The 27468-nt window shown below is 39.7% G+C and overlaps 2 protein-coding genes across 3 annotated transcripts; one reads left to right on the plus strand and one right to left on the minus strand.

Moving 5' to 3' along the window:
* Positions 1-2073: 2073 nt before the first annotated feature.
* aasdhppt (aminoadipate-semialdehyde dehydrogenase-phosphopantetheinyl transferase) lies at positions 2074-15565 on the minus strand. The gene is made up of 7 exons (XM_034702000.1): positions 15152-15565; positions 14921-15034; positions 14237-14366; positions 13387-13508; positions 11156-11317; positions 3355-3423; positions 2074-2787 (listed from the first exon to the last, which is right to left on the minus strand). Exons 1-7 carry the CDS (start codon positions 15293-15295, stop codon positions 2620-2622), a joined length of 909 nt encoding a protein of 302 aa, XP_034557891.1. The 5' UTR covers positions 15296-15565; the 3' UTR covers positions 2074-2619.
* A 381-nt stretch (positions 15566-15946) lies between these two features.
* Positions 15947-25874, plus strand: msantd4 (Myb/SANT-like DNA-binding domain containing 4 with coiled-coils). Of its 2 annotated transcripts, XM_034700396.1 has the most exons (5): positions 15947-16039; positions 20358-20795; positions 21753-21848; positions 22143-22442; positions 23919-25874. In XM_034700396.1, exons 2-5 carry the CDS (start codon positions 20688-20690, stop codon positions 24678-24680), a joined length of 1266 nt encoding a protein of 421 aa, XP_034556287.1. In that variant the 5' UTR covers positions 15947-16039; positions 20358-20687; the 3' UTR covers positions 24681-25874. The 2 variants fall into 2 exon arrangements, with proteins under 2 accessions (XP_034556287.1, XP_034556288.1); XM_034700397.1 differs by lacking the exon at positions 20358-20795 and having other exon boundaries at positions 15960-16039.
* The last annotated feature ends 1594 nt before the right edge of the window (positions 25875-27468 follow it).

Below are 27468 nucleotides of genomic sequence, written 5' to 3' on the forward strand. Positions count from 1 at the left end.
TCACTGAGACACTCTCTCTCTCACAGGGTAAACTCTCAGTGTGATGCCTGAAACACTCTTGTGTCCGTCTCACATCAAAAAAATCCATTACTACGGTCTCCTCTTAGGTGCACCAGTAAACCTGAGGTGACTAAAAATGGCCTCCCTTTGAGGAGGGCCTGTGGTGACTCCAGGCTGACCCCTCTTCTCCTCCCTCACTGCAGCAGAAAACACAAGATTTAAGATGGTGAGGAGGCAAACTAATTCACTCCAGCTGGAGGCAATGACTGCATGTGTGTTTTCAAGCTCTATTTCTCCTACTCACAGCACACACACTCTTAAAACATGCACTTCAGTGACTGCACTGTGTCTCTGAAACACTGTGTACTATATCTCACATATAAACATAAACAAATGACTTCCATGAAGACATTTAAACAGCAGGGTTGCCAGTTCATCAATACCCATGATTCCCCTGAAAGCACAATCGATGGTATGACGCTGGAGGAAGGAGAGGATAACAAATGATACAGCTTTCAAACTGACAAGAAGGTAGAAAAATCTGAAAAGCAATATCTGACATCAAGTGGGGCAGCAGGTGCAGGTCTACGTCACCACTCTGCCCACATAGGGTTAAGTGTCAGGTTGTGTGTGTGAGGCCATGGCAGCTCACACAATATTTGTTTGTGACCAACATAATTGCCCCATAGTCCTTTACCTGCTCTTTGGTCCTTGACCTACAGACGGACAGGTATACAGACAAGTGGCTACACATTTCCATCCGATAACAGAAATGAATAATGACAGCAATAATTGTTATTATAAATATCAAAACATAAATAATATTAATACAAAATAAAACCTAATTTTAACAAAAAATTGATCTGGGTAATTGCAGACCACAAAACTCTGGGGAAGATAGAAGTCTCTAGCATGCATTGGGCATGAATGCATACAGAGAGGGTCTCTGCAGTCTAGGCCTATAGCAGCATAACTAAGGGGTCGGTCCAAAGCACACCTGCTCAAACCCGAACTATATGCTTTTCTTTAAAAAGCTATATTTTAAGACTACTTCCTAAAGTGGTATCACTCTTACAAGGAGCTCACAGGAGCCTGATAGTTAAAGGTTGTGAAGGTGTCACACTGCCAGCAATATATGTTATATCTCAAATTAATTTCAAGATAAACATGAAATAACTCAGATTTTGTTCTTACTTGGCTGTCACATTTCACCAGTAATTACATTAAAATGCCTAATGTTCTGCAGCAGCCTCTTCATGTGTTTAAGTTCACATTAGGTTGGAGGTGCAGTGTGTGCATACCAGACTTCATGAGCATACATATTATTTGTTTTCAAACTCAATGCCCTGCTGTGTATACATGTGAGAAAGTACTTCATCACAGGTTGCAATTCAAGCACTGTCATGCAGAAATAAGGGTTAAACCTGCAGACTGACACTTACACTGAATACATGAGCTGTACTCCAGAAAAAAAGAGTGGGGGCATGCAGAAATGAACTGCAAAATAAAGAGAGCAAGAGCGTGATGGTCAACTTAATGTCCTCGACTAAAATAGATACATAACCAGATGGAGAGACCAGATAGAGATGCAGAAAAGGAAAGAGAGAGAGACAAAATGGCAGAGATAACTGAGGGAGAAAGGAAGGAGAAAAACCTGTGGGAGATAAGAGTCAAAGATTCTTGGCAATACAGAGGAAGTGAGAAAGACTCATAACTAATAAATACTTCACACACACATTCAGGGCTGCAATATGCCTGAAATCTATATTTAATATGTGTCAAAGAAAGGCTTTCTGGTATTGATTTAAGTCACAGGATGACAAATTGATGTGTTTTTGGATGAGTTTTTCCACCGTATAATCAATCAAACATGTAAAACTAATTATTTCACAAGCTATTTTTCTCTCTTTTAAATCATGTTTTCGCATGAAGTCATTAGCTGGGCTGACAGATTTTACAGTGGTTATGAATATTGATGTCTTACTATATTGAGTTATGACCCAGCTTGATGTGCACATGCACATGTGACAGAAAGAATGATGGGACACAGAGGAGAGAAAGAGAGCAGGACAGTAAAGTGATAATAAAAACACTGGTGCATTTATTTTAAGTTTTGCATTAAATGTATAACTGGTTTTAAAAATAGAAAGAAAAGTATAAATGAAGAAGCCTGTAAGAGGAATAATAGGAAACTTGGTGTAATGTCTTAGACTTTATCCTAAAATAAAATTTTTATGTAGTATATATTTGTAAATTTCATTGTAACAGGAAGCCAAAATCTACAGGATGTCCAACTGATTGGTCAACAACAGATACTCGGATGCAATTCAGTATTTGTGTGTGTATCAAATATGTGCTTTCTTTACTGAGTGTTTCTCTCTTAAGCTTCTGCAGACAGAAGGTGTCAGATGCTGTATGGATCCTGAAGTCCTCTGAGACGAACCTGCGATTTTTGACTCTATAAATAAAACTTAACTTGACTTGACTAAACTTGTGTTGAATAGAAATGCAGTTTTCCATGTCAGTCTATGTGTTTCTTTTCTGGCACTTTTGAAAGGTGTTTGTATGTGTGTGTGTGTGTATGTGTATGTATGGCAGGTGTCACTGTGAGACAGGGGTTTATTGGGATGTGTGTGTATCTCTCTGTCTCTGCGGGGCTTCAGCCTTCATCTCAAAGCTGTTCCAGTAGGCGGGGTCTTCCTCTGTCAGAGGGGAGGCTGAGGTGATGAGGTCACTGAATGACAGCAGCGTGAAAGTTGTGGGAGGAGGAAGAGATGGAAAAGAAGGCTGAAGGCAGGGAAAAAGAAGAATGAAGAAGAAAGTGTAGAGTCAAACAAGTGATTACAATCATTATCATCATGATTATTTTTTCATTCATCAAGTTTTGAAACGACCTCCTGTCTTTTAAGTCTGACTGAGTTAACACATTGTGATTCAAGCTCACCATAAATCCTCCAAGTCTTAATAATCTGCTCTTTAGCATAAGGAAAATTATTCATCTATGACTATGGCAGAATTGAATTGTCTCTTCATTGTTTTTTAGATAAAAATCTGTCAAAAAAATGTTACTCAAACTAGATCTCTTGGTACAGACATCTGTCTCTTTAGCTGCTAAATGCTGCATTACATCCACCAGCTTCTCTCAAACTTGGTCTGATATTTGGTGCTGAACAGCAGCAGATTCATGTTTTTTTTTTATCACACATTTACATCCTTTTTTCTGACCGTTAGACGTTTTGCATATTTATCTTAATACATTTTAAAAACTCCCTTGTATTTATCATCCTTTAAAGAACTTTCAGTCATTCACCCAGCATTAAATGCCAAACAACTGTAAACGCTGTGTTTCCTTACTGTAGAGCCGGGTTTATCTGCTGGTCTGAGCGCTACAGCAACGTGATGATCCGCATCCAGCAAGCTCTCCTGCAGAAAGATAACACAAATCATGTTACAGATATAGAGCATGTTATTATATAAGAACTTACAAATGTTATGGAAGAAGAGCATAAGATATAAGAGAACAACTACTATATATTTATCTTAATAAGATGCACATAACTTGGGTGTTATCCACTGAATATATGCATGTGATATATGGATGTAAGTATATAGTATGTTTGCATGATGTTCAGATAGCCACTGCATTTACAAGTCAAATGCTGCCTTCCAAGCTAAAATGATGCACTTGATATCAGTAAACATCATGCTTAAACATATTCACTGAAATCTGTCAGAGTTGAGCTTGAAGCTACAAATCTATTCTACAGAATACATGTTTAATGCATGCTGCCATATTGGATCCACTTTTCAAACCTATGTGAATTGTGCATATCTTTTCACCTAGGGCCTTTCCTTGAAATGTGGTCTGACATCACTGCATCCATCTTATGTCCTATATTCCAGCATACACATTTTGAAGACTATCACACCCACTTTAAATAAAGTCTGTTAAGGCATGATTGTCCTAAAATATTCTATTTAGATTTCATAAAAAGATGGATGACATGACAGCGTATCCAAATGTGAACACAAAACATTTGGAGAGCCCACACTTACTGGCTGCAGTGTAGGTCATAAAGCCAGCTTCCTCCACATGAAGACAATGGGACACAAGTCAAACTTCAAAATGACAATACATGCCGAATGCATTTCTCTCAGGCTCCTGTCATTATAATTAGTTCTCATCATGTTGATTCATGTCCAATTAGTTGGATTATTAAATAGATTGATTATATTCATCAGACTATCTAAATCATGAGGGTCACTTAAAACCTACGCAAGAATGCGTTACGTTCAAGCGGCAACCTCCGGAATAAAAACATGAGTCGATGCGGTAGTGCTAAAAACTACAGTTCATCAAGGATCCACTTGAGGCTGGCTACGGAAGTACCGGAAACCACATACACACCAATTCAAAAAAGACAATCTTTACAGCAGAAATAAACATGTTTACAGTCTGGTACAAAAGACGAGTGTAGTCTGGATAGCTCATTTCTCGATCGGCACACACTGTACGGGGGGTGAATTTTTTTTCTAACGTGGCAATTTCAAAGATATTGAGATTATGAGTCTTCCAATGAGAGGCACAGCTGACTTGATTGACAGGCAAGAACACTGTAGCTGTTGGCTAGGAGGCTCAAAGCCCGCCTCTTTACGTCACAATCGCTCGACAGCAGCACCTGCCGACAATTGGCCTCAAAACAGCGCTTCAGAAACAGATGGGTGACGTCATGGATACTATGTCCATATTTTATACAGTCTATAGTTACGTTGTAGACTGCTCCGACCTGGGCTCTTTGGGCTCTTTGCCTGCTCCCTACTGTACACTTTGGCTCCAAATGTGCAAGATGTCGCACCAGTCATGGGGGTACTTTGGCTTTATTTGATCTTGTCTTCCATCTTTTTATACAGTCACTTATTCAAAGGTTTTTTGGTTTCTAAATGTGTCAACTTTACACAGGAAGCGACACTCTGCGTTCCGTTAGTGCAGCTAATATTTTCCCATTCTAGTCAATGCTCATGCTAACACAGGGAGCACCGTTGCATGTCTCAGGCGTCACTTTGCTTAAGATGCATGCCGAGTCTATTTTTGTTGTAACTTCTCCAAATAGACACATTTATCACAACTGTCCCATTGCTGTACTGACAGACTTTCGCATTAAAGCCAAATGCTGAGTGTGTATGTGGGAATGACAGGTGGTGGGATGTGTTTTAAGCCATGGGTTAGTTTCAAAATAGCAGTTGTACAAGGTACAATGAACAGATGCCAAATTAAAACAATAGAAAGAGAAAATTGCATTAAATATAATTACCCTCCTTTTGTTGTTAAAAAGGAACTGAACAAGCTGTGTTATAGTTGTGTTGTTATATATATATATATATATATATATATATATATATATATATATATATATATATACATATTAGATGTTACATATTTTTCACAAGTATTATTTTATGTGCTTCTGTGTCCAGAGGCTACAACAGCGATGACATCACCAGAGGTCAGCCGGAAGTAATAAGTCTCATAGCTGCTCTCTGATCTAGCAAATCAGCACGCAGTGAGCCAGAGGACACGCAGCCAATAGCCCTGCTGCTCCTTTCATCTCTCTGTTAACACCCTGAGCTCTGAGCGTGCCCGTCTATGTGAGAGACAAATCCCAAAAAATCGATCAGGTACAAGTTCATTTGACCTCTCAGGGTCACTGCAATCATTCCCTGATCACAAATAATGATGTGTGTCACTGTTTCTCGAGGCATACTGGGAGATCAAAAGCTTCACTCAGGTGTGCGAGTGCAGTGTCAGGTCTATGTATCTATCTAGGTAGTGCTTTTATTTATATATTTACTTTTACAGTTTTGGTCATTTTATTTCATTTAGTTATATTTTTTCAATTTCTGTTTTTTTTCAAATAATCAGGACAGCCGTGTGCTGTCCTGATTATTGTTGGTTACATAGTTTTCTGATCAATTCTGTTTGTGTTATGTATTGTTTTTTGTTTGTGGTTCTGAGTTGAGGGTAATTTCAAGAAAAGTTTGATTAGCAATCATACTTAGCCATACCTGCAGGGGCCCTCAATGACTGACATTCTGCTTTTTCAGGATTTTCTCACCATGATTGCATACTTTTGTATATTTGAAATACACACAAAGGCTCTTCTTTTTAATCCTGCATTTGTTGAACATTTAAGATTTTTCACAGATGAGAAGAATGTTTGCAGGGGTGGCCAGGGGTGCCGAGACCCCTTCTTGAAGCTGTTGAACAGAAAACAGTTTCTTACTTTTACTCCAACACTTTATCTTCTTTACTGGGCCTCTTTCTATACCTTATAAACATGTCATTCGCCCACTGCTCTACTCGCAGCAGCTTTTGGTTGTAGATATTATTGTGGATCATTTTTTAATATGCTGTGGTGTGTTTCCATATCATTGAACATAGAAATAACAAATATTGTAAAGGATGCATTATTGAGAAGTATCAAAGTATCAACATTGTTGACAACTTAAGTTGTGACCCGCTGCCAGTAGTTTTCTTTGTATGTCAATGTACTGCATTTCTTTTGTTGGTACTTAAAATTGTGGCAATATAATATAATAATATAATCCGAAAACTTTTTTCCACCACTGTATATAGTGGTGGAAAAAAGTTTTCGGACACCCCAAATATTGCATTGAGAATCACTCTTAGGTCTTCAAGTGCAATTTCTTTTTGTACAGTCACAGCCAGGTTTATTTATTTTTTGTTCAGTTTTGAACACATTCTCTGTTATTTGTTGACTTTGATACCGACAATGTTGAGAGCGGACATATTGAAACTGTCAAGAAATTAGCTTTGTTAGTTTTTCTAGTAAACAATAAACAACAAAAATAACATTGGTATTTGTGTGTGTCTGTCTAATGCTTGAAACACAAAAAAGATTTTTCCACAAACATTTCATGACAAAATTTGAGATTGTGTAAAATTTTAATGGTGTACGAAAACTTTTTTCCACCACTAAATATATATATTTTTTTCTTACTGCTAGGAAGATTTAAATGTTGCCTTTTGTTGGCTAACTTTTTATGATCAAGATTAAAAAAGTATAACCCTAACTCTAAACTAGGGGTGGGCGATATGACCTAAAATTTATATCACGGTATTTTTCCTTCATATCGCGATAACTGTATTATATCACGGTTTTCCGACATGAAATGGGGTAGTCTTTTCAAAACATGATTCTGGCTCTATTTGTTCTGTGTTGTAAGTGTACACAGTTTAATTGTGTTCTTTTATGCTTGTCTGAATGTTTCCAATGCATTAATGTATTAATGCAAAGCACATTGAGTTGCACTCGTGTGTGAAATGCACTATACAAATAAAGTTGCCTTGCCTTGCCTTGCTTTGTACACAGGTGGAAAATGTCTACTAATGTGTTAGAAAAAGGCCTTGGCCACAAATTGCTTTTGGAAGAGTTGCTATACTTTATTCATTTAGTCTTTCAAGTCAAGTAGAACAAATTGAGTAATAAAACTATGGTGCATAATCATTAAAGGTTGAGCAATTATATTCACCACTTAAAGTTGTTCCAATGACCCCTGTATTTACCAGATACAAAGCAATAATGCATCACTAATTAAATGAACTTAACTGAAGAATACTATGATATCTTTATTTATTATTTTGCTTCAAAATGTTTATTTTGATGCCACTACTTTTGTTAAAAAATGTTCAGTACCTTTATCTAATATAAAATATATCTTCAAGGACTTGCCTTTGCCTATTTACCTGTTAGCGTTATTAATTAGGTTGTATCACACATTAGGCTTTGAGGTTTGACCATAGACACTTACCTATAGCGATGTGCAGCCTGTGTCCAAAACAGGGTAGCCTGTTGAGCTGCAGTGCTCTAACCATGTTTGCAACACTGTCCGTCGTCATGCACACCATAGGGCCCTATGAAACCTGTTTTATTTTTTTCCAAATTCAGTTTTTAAAATTTCTAGAATTCCGTTTTTTACCCTTTACACTTATTTTACAGCATATACTGTGTGCTTTTTGTGTCAGTGAATAAAATGTCCGTTAATGAAATCCTTAAATTTATTGATTCAAAACTCTGTTTTTTCACATGGCTTTTGTGCAACAAGTGGTCATCACACTTATTTTTACACTTCCATTCAACAGTAAGTTGGCAGAATTAGCTAAAAGCATGTCACCTGACACATAGAAGTCATTTGGGAACTGTCCAGCTCTGTATTGTAATGGATTGGTTGTTTGGTGTTTGCTAGAGTTAGTTATTAATTAGTTATGATGTGGCTTGTGATTGGGTGAGGGAGAATGGAGGCGGGAGATGTGTGTGTGAGTATGTGTGTTTGTGTGTGTGTGACTGACAGAGCAGAGAGAAGGAAAAAGAAAGGCTGAGGAATGAATGAATCAGAGCCAGGTTCGGAGCAATTATTTCACCTGTGTGCTCGTCAGGTAAAAGATTCCAGTAATTATCAACATAGTGTATTGTGAGGCTGATATATGGCTCGGTGGTGTGGCAGGACGGACCACAAATCAGCTGTGTTTTGGCTCGCTGTTTAGCTTTCTGCAAGCCGGTAAATGTTCACTTCCTCTAGTAAGTGACGTCAGTGACTCGGTGTCACCGGCCTTAAAAGTGTACACCCGTTTACTTTTAAGTAAATCTCCCACATACAACTACTTGGCCCAAATTATGTGCAACAACGCTTTACTGCGGTAATTACGGTATTGCAAAATCCATTTCGTGGCAACATATTATACCAGTGACAGTAATGATACTGGTTTACTACACACCCCTACTCTAAACTGAACATCTGAAACTTTCAAGTTGGTAATCAAAGTAGATATGATTGTTGGAGAAGGAAAGAAGAAATAATGCTATTTATATATGCATGTGCACACATACTTGATGCCACCGTGCACTGTGTACAATTGTAATATGGTTAAATGGCAAATCAGAAAACACCTAAACACAAAGATCTTTAAACACCATGTTTGGTCTGTAAAATTACAGAAAAACACAAAAAGAAAAAAATACTGACATACGAAGAATCTGGTACCAGCAAACTCCATCATGTATTTACTTTTTTTTTCAACTGTCTCCTTTTTTGCTCTCTCTCTCTCTATGCTGGCCATTTGTGCATGTCGTCAAGTCGTTTTTATCAGACAGCTGATTTTCCTCAAAGAAAGACAATATATTGTAAGCTGAGAATGCTTGAATAATCTAAATGATGTTTGTTTAAAATGAAACATCACATTAATATGTAATAAACAAGCACAAATGAGACAGCTTCACAGAGATTTTTCACTCCAACGACAGATCCCCATTTTTCTTCTCAGTCTATTTCCCTTCACTGATTCTTGTGAAAACTTTTAATCCTTTGTACCCAAACAAATAAAACATTCAGTAACATGCTGTTACTTCACCTCTCCTAACAAACTAATGCAAAAAGAAAGAGGAAAAATGCACTGCCATCCTCCTGTGATTGATAGCGGCGAGCTGTTATTCTCTGGTGTGAAAACACAGACACTAAAACAGCATTAAAGCCTCACGACCTGAGAGGCTTACGGAGAGGAGATGTAACATCAGGCTTTTCAAAGCTGTGCTAACCTTTTAGCAGTCACTTGTTAATGTCTCTGCCACTGGGCATGGAGGACAGAGTGAGGGGAGGAGGGAGTACAGAGGAAAAACATGAACGGGGGGAGGAGAGGTGAGGAGGGGAGAAGAAAGAGCAGGTACATGAAAATGAGGAGAGAAAAAAGGGAGAAGGAGATTCTGAAGGACACATCAAAGCAGAGAAGTAGAGAGGAGGTGGATTGGAGGTGAGGAGATTAGACACCAGGAAGGGGAGGAGCAGAAAATAGGAGCTGAAATGGAAAATAGAAAAGGAAAGTAGTGAAGGCAACAGATGAGTGCTCTGCTCTGATGCTCCTCTAATCTCTTGCCGTGGTGTTAGGGGGGTTCGAGGGCCACTTGAGAGCTCCCCCTATTGCATTTTCCTGTGTGTATTTCTCTGTAAGACCAACTGTGATTCACTTTGCAGATGCCTTAAGGGGGGCTACCATGGGGGAAAAGCATGGACAACCCAACCGCATATATGCTGCATATTTTTCAACCACTGATTTCAGCTCTTTGGTTACCTAAAGGCTCATCAAACTGCTTCTCCATATCTTCCTTCCTTAAAAACGAGAACTAACCAGCAAGTATTAATCAAACCATTAGATGTATAACGACGAAATGAATTTGATATCAAGTAAATGTTCAAATATTAAGATTTGGGACAATGTATATCTGTATGTCTTAATATCTATATAATATGTAAACTATATATACTGTCTTCATTAAGAAACACACATCATACATGGACCTACCCTATTTCACCTCCCTTTCAAAACAACTGTAAACCATGTCAGGTTGGGATTTAAGAGGAATATAAAACTATTTTTGTCTGATAGCAGTGACCTCCAGAGGGCTTATCATTACCATCATGTTGCCAAGCAACCAATAAGGACCAGCTGGGATTGGACGAATTAGATATAACCTGTTTAAGTGGTGACTTGTGAGATACTAGGAGGCAGATGCTGTTACCCCCCACACTTTCTGCCCCCCCCTGTTTTATAGTCTTTATGCTAAGGTAGTTGTCACCTTGCTGTAGCTTTATATCAATATACAAACAGGAAGGTAGTATTTATCTTTTCAGTTCTCCCTCCACAATAATTTTCTCTCAATATTCCGAACTATTCTGTAAATGTTTGCTTAAAACATTATTATATTAGTATTATATAAACATAAGAATTGAAGTGAAGTAGAGAAAATGGGACTAAAGTTGTGAGGCTTTTAAAAAGCAGATGTGGATGTCACAAAAAAAGAACACATCATTTATCACTGTAGCGTCAAACAGACTCCTCAAAGTACAGGAAATAGGAAATACAACATCTTATAATAAACTGCACAGTGTTGTATACACAACAATTTGTCAGTGACATATTTGAAATGTTTCAAGGTCTTATCTGGGAATTAATTGAGTCTTGAATTAGTCTCCAAACGTGTTGTGTTTTTAAATCAGACAGAAGATAGACATATCAATCCTGACTAGGTTCTTGGTTGTTTTTTTGTCCTTCTTGCTCTTCACACTTCTCTTCAAACACACTCACTTCAAACATCCAGTCTTCCTCTTCTTCGTCGTCCAGATACATCTTGGTCTGGCGCAGCGCCCGGCCCTGTGTGAGCGGGTCGGCAGACAGGTGAAACTCCACCCTCTGCAGGTTGAAGCCCAGGCCTGTGCCAATGGCTTTGATGAAGCTCTCCTTCAGAGCCTGAGCGGAAAAAAAGAGGAAACCCAAGATTAACTCATAGACTGACACATTGCCACCTCCTTCCACTGTACAAAAAGTGATGCCAAAATACCCTTTGCAACAAGTGATGACCATAGACTGTGTAATAAATGGACATAGTATCTGTGACCACACCTATCTGTTTCTGAAGCACTGTTTTGAAACCAATTGTCAGCGCCATATTCGAAATGACAAACTTTTTTCAAGTTAGTTTGAGGTAAAAAGGCAGGCCTATAGCCCCTTTGCTAACAGCTACAGGGTGCCCACATGTCAATCAAGTCAGCTGGGCCTCTAATTATGCAAAACTCATAATTTACTGTCTTCTAAACCGCTGAGTAATGAAAAACTTAACCTCCCATACAGTGAGCCAATAGAGAAATGAGCCATTCAGACTTAAATCATTTTTTGGCACAGGCTATAAACATTTTTGTTATTGCTGTAAAGTTCGGCTCTTTTGAATTGGTATGTGTATGTGGTTTCTTGTACTTCGGGAGCCATTCTCAAGCGGACACTACAAACTCAAGGAAGTGCAGTTTTTCACACTTCCGCATCGGTTTCATGTTTCTCGACCGAAGGTTGCCGCTTGGTCCTGACATCTAACGTATTTGGATCCAGACTCTGCTGAGTAAGGATCTGCTAGTGGAGCCCCAGTATTCCACTAACCAAACACATGTTTGACTCTTTATAAACAGCAACGATCCCTCTGATCCACACAGATAAACAGCTAGTCAGCTTTTAGAGAAGCTGATGTTAAGGAAAGTTTAATGACTTTTGTTATTGTGTTCATTGTATTATTCTTTCACTGCTGCTCGTCGACTCTGCTAATCCAGTGCACACAGTACCACAAGAGCCACATCAGTCAACATTATACCACATTTTAAGCATCAAATAACTAATCAATACTAAATATCTCGGATTAACAAATTAATATGTTTGCATACACCAGCATAACGAGAACTCAGTATAATGACAAAAAAACTTTACTGATCTGTTAACATGGATGAGTTGTGTTTATGAACCATACCACGGCCAACCAGTAGCTCTAAATCTTTTGGCTTCACTTTTGGGGAAGCTGTCATGTGGTCTTTCTTTTTATACACTCTATGGTCATCACATGCAGAAAAAAATCTCAGGCACACAAGGTAATAAAGGACTTTTGTATGTCTGACAGAGCAAGGACAGTCTGTGTGTATGTATGTTTGTGTGTATGTGTATGTGCATGTGTGTGTGTCTGTGTGTTTGTGTGTATGTGTATGTGCATGTGTGTGTGTGTGTGTGTGTGTGTGTGTGTGTGTGTGTGTGTGTGTGTGTGTGTGTGTGTGTGTGTGTGTGTGTTTAGGCTAAGCAGCACGATAGCTTCAAACCAGAACAGTTGGGAATCCATGCGCACATTAATAACAGTGTGTATAAAAAAAGATATACCTTATGTATTTGTGGGTGAGTGTGTGTTTAACCAAAACCCTCCCCGGCAGCCAATGAGCCACGAAAACAGTGTTACAAGGCTAATCGCTATGGCAACCGGCGAACTCTACCATTAGTCAACAGTGTTGTGATGATATCAGAGCTTGACGTCTCTGTGCCACCCTCTCAATTTCACAACATCTTTACTTAGCACCACCGTCTCTGCAGCTGTCCATCTGTGTGTGTGTGTGTGTGTGTGTGTGTGTGTGTGTGTGTTTGTGTGTGTATGTATGTGTGTTGGCAGAGAAGAAATAAATGAGAAAAAAAAGGACAAAAGCTGAGAAAGGGAAACAAAGACCTATTGTGTATCTGTGAGGAATAACACTAAGACAGAAGGACAGAATGTGAGAAAAATGAAGGAAAATGAGGAGAAGAGTCCAGAGTGAAGGCGAGTGTGTACAAAATGTACCCAAATGTGTGTGTGTTTGTATGTGTGTGTATGTGTGTGTGTCTAAAAAGCCATCAGAAATGTTATGTTCTCCCTACATCTCCTTCACACACACACATGCGAAAAAACAGGGGGGGAAAACACTGATTGTGGGGCCAAGCAATGCAATGTGATGGAAGGGCAGTGTGGTTGCCATGGTTACCCAGTGGCGGTAGAACGCGGCGAGCTGCTGGTGCTCCGGGCCGGCTGATTGGATGACGCTCCACTCGTACGCTGTAAACTGACGAGTCATGATGCGGAAAAACTCCGGCACTGAGCTGCTACCTGGAGGAGGAAGAGTGACGAGAGACGGGGGAGACAGGGGAGGAGAGGTGTGAGGGCAAAAAGAACAAAGCATGGAGATGCAGACAGAGGGGAGAGACAAGGACAGAAGGAAAGGGAGGGATGTAGATGAAGAGGAAGGAGGTAAGGTGAGAGGACGATGGAGGCAGATGTAGACTGTTGCTCGCTCGCACGCACGCATGCACACACACACACACACACACACACACACACACACACACACACACACACACACACACACACACACACACACACACACACACACACACACCAAAGCAGGCTTGGCCTTGACTCTTTACATTCACAAGGCAACAGTGACCCCTTGTGGTCAACTTTGAAAATGCATGAGGAACAGCTTCTGCGTCATTATTAATAACTATACTGAAACTGCACTGACAGTTAAAAATAAATCAAATTAGTAGTATAAGATTAACCTAACAGTAAATCTTTAAAAAAAAACGTTGGTTATAATCCAAATGGCAGAAGTATATGTTAAAGTTTTGGTGCCTTAAATACTGAAATGTCTTCCAGGACATCCACAAAACTGACTAGAGAAGGGAGGCAGAGAGTAACAAATTAGGTTACGTGTGCTCACGTTCCCCCAAGTCAAACTAATTAACAAATCTACATCTAATGTCTGCACATCTCAAACCATCAGCCATTACTGCAGAAACAAAAGAGCTGCAACATTTTTTCCCCTCAGTGTTTACCTGGCATTGTGGTCTTCATGATATCCACTCCAACCTGCATCTCCTGCTCTGCAGCTAGCACTGCATAATCCCCTTGATGTGACAGGTTGAAACTCCAATTGAGGGATTCTGTGCCTGAAACAGAACGAACCTGGACACAGAGAGAAAGACAGCAATCAAATAGTGTATCTTTTTAAAACGTGTGACATCAATAAATTACTTTAAAGTCATTACAAAAAATGTACAGCTTCATATAAAGCTGTGCTGAAGTTCTAAATAAAAATAAGGCAAAATAGTAGAGCCAGACTTTGAGTCCAACACCACTTTATCTTGGAAGACAACAAGAATATTCCTGTGGTGGTCACATTTAAGTTGATTCCCTTTTTAAACATCCACTGAAGTATTGTTTGAAGGGTACTGACAAGTTATTATACATTATAACTTTATTGTGATGATAACTAGCTGACCAGTTCATTTGACCTGTCGATCTAAACTTTGTTCAAACCCACAGGACTTCATTTTGAGCTTACTGTGTGACTTTCAAAGTTTCCAACAATGAGAAATTGTGCGTAGAGCAGTTTTAAAATCATTCCCAAGTGTTTAATGGAATATATGTCTCAAAAAAAGAAGAGACAGGACTGTAACATGATTAATGGTGCTTTATGTATACGTATAGTTTGAGAATACTCAAGAAACGGTATGAACCTTCAGTGGGGCTGCCAGGTAAGGTTTCCCTCTGGGGGATCTTTCAAGTGTGATCTCTGACCAGGGGATCCCCATCCTTTCACACACAAATCTTCTCAGCAACAACCTGCCGGCCTGGTGAGGTAACAGAGGGACAGTCATTAACTGTATTACACATTGGCATATGAACTGTACTCGGTGGAAACATATGAGTACCAAAAGTCTTAGAAAAACCTCACAGGGCAGACCCACCATGGCTGATTTAGCATCCTTAGCAAACACAAACTGCCCGATCCTGTCCTTCTCCTCACGCTGGATGCAGCGAGCAGCAAACAACCACTCAGACCTGCTGGGTGTCCATGATCCACAGCGGAAAGCCCAGCGAACAGAGCCCATCTCCTCCCCTCTACCTGTTCATGTGGATCCCCTCCACAATAGCGTTAGCAATACGCGTTAGCATGTGGAGTTTCCCTAAAACCACAAACTCTACGGAGGTTTCAAATCTCGGTTATTATGTTGCCACGGCCCATTACTGGTTAACAGGTGATGCAAATAAAACTACAACATCTCAAACTTCTCTTTGTTTACGTTCAGCATTTGACAGCTGTGCACATGCCCGGAAGAACCTGGTGAGATCCAATGTCGTCATAAGTGGGCGCGGTGGGGGATTGACCAATCACAGCCATCTAAACTGTACGCGACAAACGGTGCCTTCAAATACTATGAAGAGTATTGTAAATTAGGATATCTGCATTTAAGTGCCTATAAATGCATATCTTTAATGAAATCTCCTGTAATGTTTCTGACACAATTTACCGGAGCTTTGTAAGTGTAAAGGTCGTGTTACTCAACCCTCTTACCTCTGATTCAAAGTCTCTCTATTCTTACCAATCAATTATCTTTATTTTTTCCCCATATGTATGGGGCAACAACGTGCCATGTTGCTCGTAAAACAGGGTGGCCCAATTTCTCATCAAATGCTTCATTTTTTATCCAACTGGCCAAATCTTTATAGGTCCTATTGAGCCGTTTCCAGAGCTTGATTGCTCAGGTCTACTGTTTCCGAGTCATCATTGAAGGCAGCATCAAAATTGTACCTCTAGGATGTTGTTTTGATTGCAGAACATCTGTGTGAGGAAGGTGAGATATCTCCATAATATAATACAGATAATGTTCAAATGCATGTAATGATGAGAAGATGGGAAATCCACAAAAATGCATTATATTTTCCGATAGTCAAAAGAAAACAGGGTTGTGCTCGCCAGGTCCGAAATAATCTCGCACCGTATTACTGCTCGGAAAAAACCCATAGATGAATTAGAAAAGGAGAGATGTGTAGGACATGACCTAGAAGGACATGGTTATTTACGAGTAATTTTTCATAATTGGTTATCAGGAGAACGTGTCCTTCTAGACATCTCACATTTAGAATAAGCGTAATATCCTCTATTTATTTCGCACTGTATTAAATCATTGTAGATTGTGTGTTAAACTGCTACTCTTATCCAAATACTTCTGGTAATTTAATATAACGCACTGTTTCATGGTCTATGTACTGCGGATGAAACTGAATCATCAGAAGTAGGAACCTTGCTTCAATTTCATAAAATTGATAATTTCTGTACATCTTCAAGAATTTAAGTGAAGGAAAAATCCTTTATAAATGATTGATGTGATAAAATGTCTCAAAAGATTATGCACTTGCTATGATACATAGAACTACCGACACACTGGCGTTTTAGTACATAGGATAACAAAAATGCTTAAAGCTCCTGTAGGGAACTTTTGGTTTGTGCTGAGTGTTGCACCCTCTGCAGACAAAATGGTACCTTTACTGATTTGTCTCTAGATTTTACAAATATACAATTCCACCCTGCTGTGGTTATGTTGTTTATCTTTATTTTTGTGGTAAAGAACCATGGGTCAACCCATAGCTGTAAGGACTAAAGTCCCAGTACATGTTGTGCGTAATTGAACCACTGAGCTAAACTGCCACCCCTGCTGTCTTTTAACAATGAAATGTACCACTGTTGAGAATTTTTGCTGTCGAAAATCGTAACAAGACAGACTTGGCAGTGTGCTATTAATCAGTATATCTTTCACCTAACCCTGGCAGCATTGTCAGTCTTTAAAAATAACATAATTAAACATCTCATTGATTGTGAGCTCATTTGCTTTCATAGTTCATAAAGAGGAAACAATATTGGTTTCAGTCCTTTTCAAAAAACAGTGAAAAACTCCTAACAACACTTTTGGCACGTTTGCATAAGCCATAAGGAAGAAGTTTAGACTGATTCATTGCAATTGTATGTATTTACTATTTTGTAATTTATTTAATGTATTTACTGAAAGTATGATGTACTTCATTTACTAGATATTTTTGTTTTTCTATAATGTTTTTCTGAAGCTCTTTCTCTTGTCTATACTGCATACTGTGCTTTACTATTGGGCATATTAAATGTCCATCTGAAAAAGTAAAAGAAAAAAACAACTTCCCTCAGATTGGAGGATAAAAACTAAAAACTAAAAACTAAATCAAGTCACCCAGGTAGAGTTGGTCCGTAGCTGCACAATAGAAGTTTAACAGATATTGGAACTGGTTATTGATCGACCCCTTATTTTAACTAGCTAGTAGCTTAACTGTTTTATTAATCATGAGGTGCAGAAGCTTCTAAGCTATATTTCCCTGAAACAAGGTTGAAGCACTGCAGGGCGTTCTGCTGCTGTCTGAAATCAAAAGGATAAGATAGATGACAGCGGTCAATACACGGATAGTGTGCTGTGCATACTTTTTGGTATGCCCATAGCCTAGACTTTAAGAAAGCACCCATCATATCTATCAGGACATGACTGAGAGTGATGCAAGGAGGAAGAAGTAAGTGTTAAACCGAATGTATCTCGGTCAGTTCAAACCATTGTTTGACTTTCCAACCATTCCTATATGTAGAAGTTAGCTTTCTGTAGCTGGCCGAAGTTGTTTGCTTGAATGTCTGTATTTTTAACTTATACTTTTTGTACCAAGTGGTACAATTATAAATGCAAAAATGGTACTGGCTTTGACATAATCTGTTTCAATATAAAAGAAAACAGCTTCAATGTAGCATGCCGCTTTAGCTGTGTTGCTGTAACTGAGCTATTTCTCTGGAGGGTAGCTTTGGTGTAGTCATGCTCAATTTAATGCAGAGTAACTAGCCCACTACATTTTACAAGTGGCTTGCTTAACACTTCTGTAAGTATCTGTTTTTTATTTTAACTACAGGAAGAATGCAGGGCCCGTTCAGCCTGTCATGCTCCTCTACCTGTGTAGCCTCAACTGGCAGCCATCCCAGCTAGGAAGCATAGGAACCAGGGGCGGAGCTAGACTCTCAGCGCAAAGGGGGCGGAACATCCTCAAGGGGCCCTTAGTCAAATTCACAACTGGAAAACAGCTGATATATTTTCTTCCCTACTTATCAATAAAAAAACACAAATTCTCACTTATTGATCAAAGACAGCCCATAAAAGGCCATAGGTTGAGTTCAAATGTTTCAGCTGCACCGAGGACAGCTCACAGCACTCTACTGCATTGATTAATGAATGGTTCAGCACCGACAAAGATGGACAGCGACAGGCAGGTGCATTGTCCAGTACTGTCTTTCTCAGGAATAACATTAACATAAAATAGACTCAAAGGTTTAAACGCAATTTTAAAGGAAGTCTACAATACCTCAGGAGATGACACATGGTGCCGAGATCCGTTGAACACGTTAAACATCAGTGTTAGGATCCATGGCTAACACAATGAATACACTGTCTCAAAAAGAGTGAAACTCCTCCACAACTTCCTCTGGCTTGGAGATATCTTCTGAATAGAAACATACAAGCTCCAGCATTTTCTTTTCCGCATCAAGGTGCTCAGTATTGTGAACAGCTTGGCCATTTCTCGATTCTCGAACTGCCCCACCAAAATACTGAGGATGTAAAAATAAACCTCTGCTGTGATCAAAATGTGAACGAGGCCAGTCGATTCCCGTGCGGCTGCTGTGACCTCACATCACAGCTGATAAAGGGGAAAGCCCCGACCTTACACCTGCTGAGCTGAAGACCGAGATCGAGCGCACCTGTTAGGAGCGAGAGTGACGCAGTAACATGCAGGCTTATTTCCAACACCGATTCTAATAAATATAGGGGCTGGGGATGTGAATTTCAAGTATTTTCCGTGATCGTTCTTTGGAAATGTTAACGATCAATTATCGATTAATCATTAATAAAAATGTAAACGTTTTCCATCAAAAACAATGACAAATGCGTTTTTTCCCCTGAATCAAAATTTCCTTCATGACACAATGTATATAACTGACAGTATTGAGAAGCTATGGATCATAGTGAGGTGTTCAAAACATTAAACACGCTGAATATCAACATGTGGAGCAGGCTCATAATCTCCGCGGACACACAGTCATGATAGTGAAGGCTCAGACTTCAACATGTGGATTACTTCAACAAGGGAACTGAACAGAAACATATATCAGACTCACAGAGTCCAGCTTTCTGTCTACTCGTTCTTATTGAGAAAAAAAGGCATGTGAACGTGGTCAGGTGTCAGCCGGGAGGGAGACCGGGTCAGAATCAGTCCGGCAGCGGAGAAAAAAAGAGACCTGTCACTCAGCCTCAGCCCCCAGCTGAGCGTCTCCGCTGTGCGCAACAGCTGTAGTCAGCTGATTCACATCCAAACATGCTTTAAACTTAAAACACCTCCCTGAAAGCAGAACGAAATATAAGACCACATGATGTTTGTTCCACGTGTTAGAAAGTCTAAACAAAAATGTGTTTGAGTAAGTTCTTAACAGTTTGTTAACATCCCTAATAGGCACCTGAAAACGCATTACAACCGCAGTCTATCATAAGATTCAATAATAATCATGGCCGAATGATATAGCTAATGGAACTTACCTACAGTGGTAAGATGTAGAAAAAACGCCCAGTTCATTTGTAGCCTCCAAGGCAATTATTACAGGAGGATTACAAAGGGAGGTTGCTTTAAATTGAAAATAGATGGATGTGCGTGAATGTTTTTTAATTACAACACCGACTGTGGACAGGGACAGACATCAGCTGTTCCGATCCTGTCAAAAAAGTAGCTCAGTAGGGGGCCCCTGCTGAACGTGGGCCCTGGGGCGGCCGCACCCTCTGCCCCCGCGGTCGCTCCGCTTATGATAGGAACCCCTACATGTTTGGTCTTTCTAATGCTCTGTGGCCCGGGCTTCATCACATCAGAGCCTTAATCAAGGAAAATAAGCTTCCTCTTCATCTCGAAATTAAAGAAAGCTTTGGATGATCAACTCCATCAGCCAACCAGCTGTGACCTCAGTCACTGCAGTCGTGTTTTTAACTTTATATCTGCACAACTTTGAGCCTCACATCATATGCCACTGCACAGAGCCAGCCTCTAGTCAAACAGCTGGGATCTGTCTTCCAGGTGGAGAACTTCACAGGGACTGCCAGTGCCACTGAGGGAGTCCCAGTTGATGAAACTGTTGCTCATTTAAAGAAATCTATGCTGCGGGACATGGCCTAACCTCGACAACAAACATCCTCACATCTCTGCATCTGAGGACAGAGTTCCTACCTTCTCTCTGACCTGTGATCTGTCTCTCTTTGTACCTTCCTTCCTTATTTTTTTTATACCTCTCCTTCCAGACCTTTTCCTCTGTTTCCACCTTTGGCTTGTTTTTCCCTTGCTGTCTCTACCCGTCTCTGTTTCTGGGGTTAGTGACCCCTCCTTCCTGTCAAGCTGGATTTCCTGCAGATGAAGCATCTGAAGAGGAAGAGGAAGAGTAACTACAGCGTGAGAGAAACACAGACTCTCATCAGGGAGATCCACAAGAGGAGAGATGTGTTGTTCTCCAGGCAGCAGGTTTAGACTTTAACTTTTTCTGATGGATTATAATACCTTCATTGGGAGCTATTACAAAATAGCCCATCACATTATACTGCAGGCTGTTCTGAATGTACCTGCAGTGCCTGATGCATTTACTGCACCTCAATATTTATGCAACAAATGTAGACTAAGCATTTATTGTCTATTATCTGTGTGCTGAGATGGACAAATCATCAAATGATAGAACAGCAGCACAATTCAAACTCTGCTGTCCAGTTAGCAACCTTATCCAAGTCTTTGCATGCTTTTGTTGAATGTAAATCTGTTGTTTAGTATAAGTCTAAGTTTCTGTCCCCACACATATAATATGTATAGTATGTAACACGTAGGCCCCAGGAAGGAAAACGTACCTGCTCTTCTAAGGACTTCATCATAGCTCAGTTCAGGAGGAAAAGCAAGACAGAAGAACACTCTGGATTTCGACTTTTTGATAATCAACATAAATATCCTGGCCTTGAAATTGATACATAAGTGTCTTTCTCAATTAAAAACCACTAAATAAAAAAGAAAGTGTAGAACCGAGATGCCAAATATGTCAGTTACATTAAAGCAGTATCTCCATTACCTTGGTTGTCCACCAGAGAGCACTGACACAGCTCATTTTTCAACTGCGACATGTAAAGCTCAGTATTCATCTCAATCAGAATCCAAATATTAAATATTTGAATGCATCCTTGTCAAACAAAGCTGATTTAAACAACCTGTGTGTATAGAAAATAAATGCTGTCAGCTAATTTATCAACCTTACATTGTTTTTCTAAGCTGGTATTGGCCTCCTAGATTATCCTCTGTCTATACGGCAGAGGATTTAATTATAATTTTGATTTACAGGCATGGCAGCTTTATAATGATTAATTGAAAACTGGCATGCAAACATTATAAATGTTGCCTCTTCTCTTTTTTTTTTTTCCTCTTGTCGTTGTGTTGGGGCAGAACACAGCCATCAATGAGCTGAAGAGACAGGCATGGGAGGAAGTTGCACGAGGTGTCAATTCACTCGGGGAGGGAGAGCTTCGTACTGCTGCTGAAGTAGGTTTATTTATGTGACAATGTTATAATGTTGAACCTTCAATGAACAGATGCTTTTGCGCAAAATGACGTATATCTTAGAGTTAGACAAGCAAAGATCTTGAGAAGAGGGAACAATATGAGTATAAACTAGAGATTCCCAAGATCAAATTGTTCATTGACTCATTCTGCCACCGTAATGAGTAAATTAACAATAAATGTTCAATTCATACCTGTTTTTTAAACACACATCAAGTCTTCACCCCTTTCCATCTTCTAAATACTTGCTTTTCACCCTCCTGACCCCTTGCACAGGTGAAGCGTCGTTACCTGGACTGGCGTGCACTCATGAAGAGGAAGCAGCTCCAAGCTGAGCTGTCTCTCTCCTCCTCCTCGTCCTCGTCTGTGGTCCTGAAGACTGAGTACGATCAGTCATCCCCTGAGCACGAGGCAGTTTCTCTGGGATCTGGCTGTGACCAGCTACTTGATCTCTCGGGCCTCCCCAAGGATTGTCACTGTGACTGGTCGGAGCTGGAGGCTCTTGGTGAGCCGAGTGGACAGGCCATGATGGTGCCGCTGGGTGTAAAGATGGAGGACGACATTGGTGAATACAGAGTAAGAAACAGACGATAATGGTGCTACATTAATGATGTGTGAAGGACAAAAGCTTCTATAGATTCTGATTAAACCTATTCAAAAATTAGCATTTAAATGCAGACATAATGATTTTGTCGAACCTCTTAATTCTTTTGATACACAGCTTAAATTATTAACATTCTCACAGGAGGAGAGTCAGACAACATTAACATGACAGCATTTGCTAACGGGTTAAATAGTGTCATTAATGTCCTCATCAGCAGAGGTAGTTATGTTAAACATATCAGTGATTATGCCAGCATATTATGTAGCTCAAGTGGCCCTTGTTAGTCTTGTCTTTTGATTGGGCTCATGTAGGTCCACAAGGAACTTAATTAACTAGGGTGTCATTCAATAATAAATTAAATTCAAACTTGACATTTTATGGTACTTTTTGCTGATTGCATTAAGATGTTTCATTATCTATTCAAACCTTGGGCCATATGTTACCATCCCTCATTGTAATTCCCTAAAAATCCTCCAGTTTATTTCAAAACAGTTTTGTTTTTTTTGGGGGGGGGGGCGGGACTTCTACAAATGACATACTAAGATACAGAATACCTTCTTAAAGTCAGTCAGAAATCATAACATGCCTCTACACAAAAACCACACAGCTACATTCAGTGTCAATCTGTCTTTGTGGTATGGATCAAGCTCCAAAAACAGTGGATGTTTCTATTAAGCTTGAACTCCACCTGTTGTTTTAAAATGAACAGTGTTGAGACATGTTAGCTGTTTTTGTTTATTTGCAGGCTGTGCATGTACTTCAAAGTATGACACAATATTAGCCAGCAGCTAGCAGCACAGCAAACAACGTTGTGCTGATACATTAGGATAATACTTTTCGATTGTATCTGATTCTTAGTTAATTTTCTACGCCAGAGTTTAGCATCCAGAAAAAGGTTGAAATGCTAAACAATGTCCGACTGAGGAGAAATGTCACAGATATTTTTGTTTTCTGTCAACACTAGCTATTATACTAGCTAATTTTAACATTGAGGTTCAAAAGTGTTATAAGACATTGCATTGTTTTCTTTGAAGTTGCTGTCTTATTGGCTGTGGTGGTACTGCTGGGAAAGTTCTAACATATTCATCCAACATATCAACTGTTTGGTGTAAGTAGGGCTGCCTGATAGAGTCTGCAAACTGTACAAGGGGATTTAAAGGGAATCTGTACAGCCCTCACATTAACAGATAATCTTGGCCAGACGGCAGAATTTAGTATCGCCTAAACTATATTTCTACTGTGGTAGTCAGTTGTAGAATATAGTATAATTCATCCCAAGACCCTGTAGTCTAAGCCTGGCCCAATACTTTGGAAAACTCTATCTACAGCCCCATGATGCAGATTTTTTCCACTGGAAGATTGTTGGTGCTTCTCATGACAACTTAACCAAACTTGAGGCGTACAAATGGGTGAAGTGCTCCTTTAATGTTCTCTTTCTGTCCTTCAAGCTGAATGGTGATTGTGATGTGGGCAATGAAGAAATAGATGAAGAAGACATCCCCTCACTACTTGGGGACATTGAGTCACGTGGTGATGGACATGTCGGGAATATTTACTCCCACAGTGACTTAGATATGCTCAGCTCCTCCAAGACTCCGACCTCCACCTTCAGCGGAGACCTGCCACTTCCTGGAGGCTTAATGGGGATGCCAACCCAAGCTCTAGGTGGAATAACCAGTCATGAAAACATGGGGGCAGGGTTTCTGGTTGCTGTCGAGAAACAGCGATTGGAGCTGGAGAAACAACGCCTGGCTGTGGAAACTGAACGTCTGGCAGTGGAGAAAGAGCGGCTGGCGGTGGAGAAGGAGCATCTTCGACAGATGGAGGTGGAGAAGGAACGACTGCAGCTGGAGAGAGAGAGGCTACAGGTGGAGAGGGAAAGACTGAGGCTCCTGCTGCTCAGCCAATCGGAGCAGGCTGACTCTTCCTTAAACTTGCACCCACAACAGAGCCCACCTTCGTCCTCCACGCCTGCTTTATCCTCCACTCACCACGATGGACGGAGGGAGAGAGAGAAAGAGAGTAAAGGCTGGACGACAGCGGTGGATCTGGAGACAGAAAGGCTGAAACTGGAGAAGGAGAGACTGCAGTTGGAGAAAGAAAGACTGCAGTTCTTCAAATTTGAGGCTGGCAGGCTGCAGATTGAAAGAGAGCGCCTCCATGTGGAGAAAGAGAGAATGCAGCTGCACAAGGATCACCAGGGCCTCTGAGAGCAAGACTTAGTGAAAACAAGAAGCGAAATCATAAAAGCTTCCAGAAGACATTTAAATACAAAACAAGGAAAAAAAAACAGAGTGTATGTGGATTTGCATAAGAAGCTGCTGACTTACTAAGTCCCCCACTCATTGGACTCTGTCCAAGGAGAAGACTGACACAGAGGGCTGACACATTTACGACCATCATGATAAAGCAGTGCCTTATGATGTCTTCATAAAATGGGTGACGGGATAGAGAAGATGCTATGATAATAAAAATCACAAAATAAGATTTGTTTGGCACGTGCAGCTGGCTGACACTGAACAGGTTTGATGTATAACATGTGAACAGCTGTTCAGTGCCCCATCTACTTATGCTAATGCACAAAATGTGCCATACATGATCTGCTGTGATATCAATGCAACACACACTTTCCACTGTAGACATTTTTTATAAAGGTGTGTATACATGAAGAAATGGAACTGTGATGTCTTACTCTGAACTTATGCAGCAAATCAGTGCTACTTAATCTACTGCATGGGTGCTCGCCTTCTTACCCGAGTTTCCAACACAGAAAAAGCAAAAAACTAAAAACTATCACTTGTAAAGACTGTTTTTTTTCCATGGCACTTTTTACGCTGTTAAACTTGTGTTGAAATATTGTTTACATGTTAATGCCTGTAATTTTCTATGATAATTTTTACTTGATATTTCACATATTCTATAATTTGTAAAAGCCTAGGTTTACTGCTCATTAAAAGGCTAATTTCTGTTAAAGTGTCCCAGTTAGCCATGACAGGGGGACATTGAGCTGTTTATACCAAGAAACTGAAGCAGCTAAATGGAATTCAGCCAGCATTTTATTTGTAACACCTGTGCTGTTACCTCTAGAACCTGTTAGAATCGTTTCAGTAGAATAAGTTCTCTTAAGATTTCTTTTTTTTTACCATAATGAGTTGTGGACTTGGACAATTACCTGAACATCTGTGATGAGCAGCTTTACTAGAAGTTTGCATGCGAAGAAAAACAAGTGTTTTAAGTTCTGGTGTACAAATATGTACAGTGAAGCGGTGCTGGAAAAGTATATCACGCAACAAAATGAGAAATAGAACCGTAATGTTGTGAACAATTACTGTTTTTTTTCAATATCTATCGTGTTGACACTGTTTTATTCTTTAAACACCATCATTAAAGAACTCAACCATCAACCCTTAATTCCCTCCTTGATTGCATGTATGTACATATATACATAATTATATGATTTCTTCCTTGGCCCTCTGCTTCGTGTTAAAAAGTCTGTAAATAAAGTTTTAAAGAGGAAAGGGAATATCACTTCAAGAAAAAAAAAAACCAACATTGTCAGAAGAGTTGAATAAAATCTATCCCCACAGTGCTGCTTTTGATGACCAGCCTCTGGTCTCTCTCATGCCTTTATGTTCTCAGCTGTCCCTTTGAAGAGCAGTATTGAAAGAGAATAAGAAGATGATTACATTTTTTGTGTCCTCTGTATTGATGCTCCTCAGGAAACCCATCAGGGGTCCCAAGGATCAATGCAGGCTAATAAGAAGAGACAAGCGTTTCAAATCACTCTGAGAGCATAGCACTAAATCTCTAAAAAGTCAACTTTTGAGGATTTCACTAAAGCTGATGTAACCCCATGACACTCATTTCTGTTATGTTGTTCATAATTGAATTTTTTGTATGTCACAGAGGAGGACTGGAAGTTTTTTTTCTGCAAAGCTGGAACTCTTAAATTATAATAAAGGTGGCCAGAGTGAGAAGACATAAATCAAAAGTGTGATGTCTTCTTAACTAAAATCATGTTAGTTTCTACAGATCTCACACATATTGTATGCACATACACACACATGGATATACACAAACACAATGCAGGGAGGATTTCAGGGCACGCAGATCAAATTATATAGGCTACTTTATTTATTCCATTTTTAGGTTTGTCTGCCTTTGAGATGAAAGCTGTATATAAAACGTAGTTCTCTGGCTGACTTTGGAGCTTCTGGTGGCTTCATTGACTGCTGTGCAGACTGTATGAGAGATGGTGCTGTATATGAGGCCAAAATACAGATTTTATTTTGGTTTGATTTGCCAGAGTAATGCTGTAAGATTTAAAAGTTAATAAGACCGTACAATTTTTCAGTCCAGAGCTCTGCCAGTTAAATTGAAGAAAAACATCTATAATTTTTCCAAGATGATTTATGAAAAATAAAATACCCCTTAGGTGTCTCTTGCCCACTGTTCCACACCGGTGACACAGACTGAGACTCAAAGCTCACAAACCTCGCTCTTGGTACAGCTAAAAGGTCTTTGCTGGTGGATTTGAGGGGTCTAATACCTTTAAAGCATGTCTATTATTCAGTTTTCAGGGTGTACTGAGATTTAAAAAACTGGCGGATGAACCTGGGAGATGATCTCAGGTCTTTGTGAGCAGACTTGCTGCTGAAATTTGAACATTTTTCTTTTCACCCAGGGTTTTATTTGGTAGTTGGACTGAAGAGAAATACAGCAAGTAAGCTGCTCTGGATATAAAATCATGCTTTTCTATAATAATGATGCAACAATTCCTTTATGTTAAAATACCCTTGTGTACGTTCTACTAGAGACACTTAAATACCTAGCTGTGTGTCATCTGCATATGGTTAAACATTCTGCGAAGTCATCACATTAACGGGAGAACAGGGATTTTTTTTCACTTTTAATATTACATTTAAGATATCTGTGTGTTTAAAAGCCTTCCTGAAATGTTCTGCTTTCTGCAACCAGCTTTAAAAAACTGACCTTTAA

The sequence above is a fragment of the Notolabrus celidotus genome, chromosome 14, assembly GCF_009762535.1.
Source record: "Notolabrus celidotus isolate fNotCel1 chromosome 14, fNotCel1.pri, whole genome shotgun sequence".
Taxonomy (NCBI): Eukaryota; Metazoa; Chordata; class Actinopteri; order Labriformes; family Labridae; genus Notolabrus; species Notolabrus celidotus.

Coding starts and splice junctions, on each gene's coding strand:
- aasdhppt (XM_034702000.1), bottom strand. CDS start 15,295: ATGGGCTCTGTTCGCTGGGCTTTCCGCTGTGGATCATGGACACCCAGC. Junction 14,367..14,920: donor ACCTGGCAGCCCCACTGAAG/GTTCATACCGTT, acceptor CTCTGTGTCCAG/GTTCGTTCTGTTTCAGGCAC. Junction 2,788..3,354: donor CAGATAAACCCGGCTCTACA/GTAAGGAAACAC, acceptor CCCTGCCTTCAG/CCTTCTTTTCCATCTCTTCC.
- msantd4 (XM_034700396.1), top strand. CDS start 20,688: ATGAAGCATCTGAAGAGGAAGAGGAAGAGTAACTACAGCGTGAGAGAA. Junction 20,796..21,752: donor TGTTGTTCTCCAGGCAGCAG/GTTTAGACTTTA, acceptor GTGTTGGGGCAG/AACACAGCCATCAATGAGCT. Junction 21,849..22,142: donor AGCTTCGTACTGCTGCTGAA/GTAGGTTTATTT, acceptor CCCCTTGCACAG/GTGAAGCGTCGTTACCTGGA.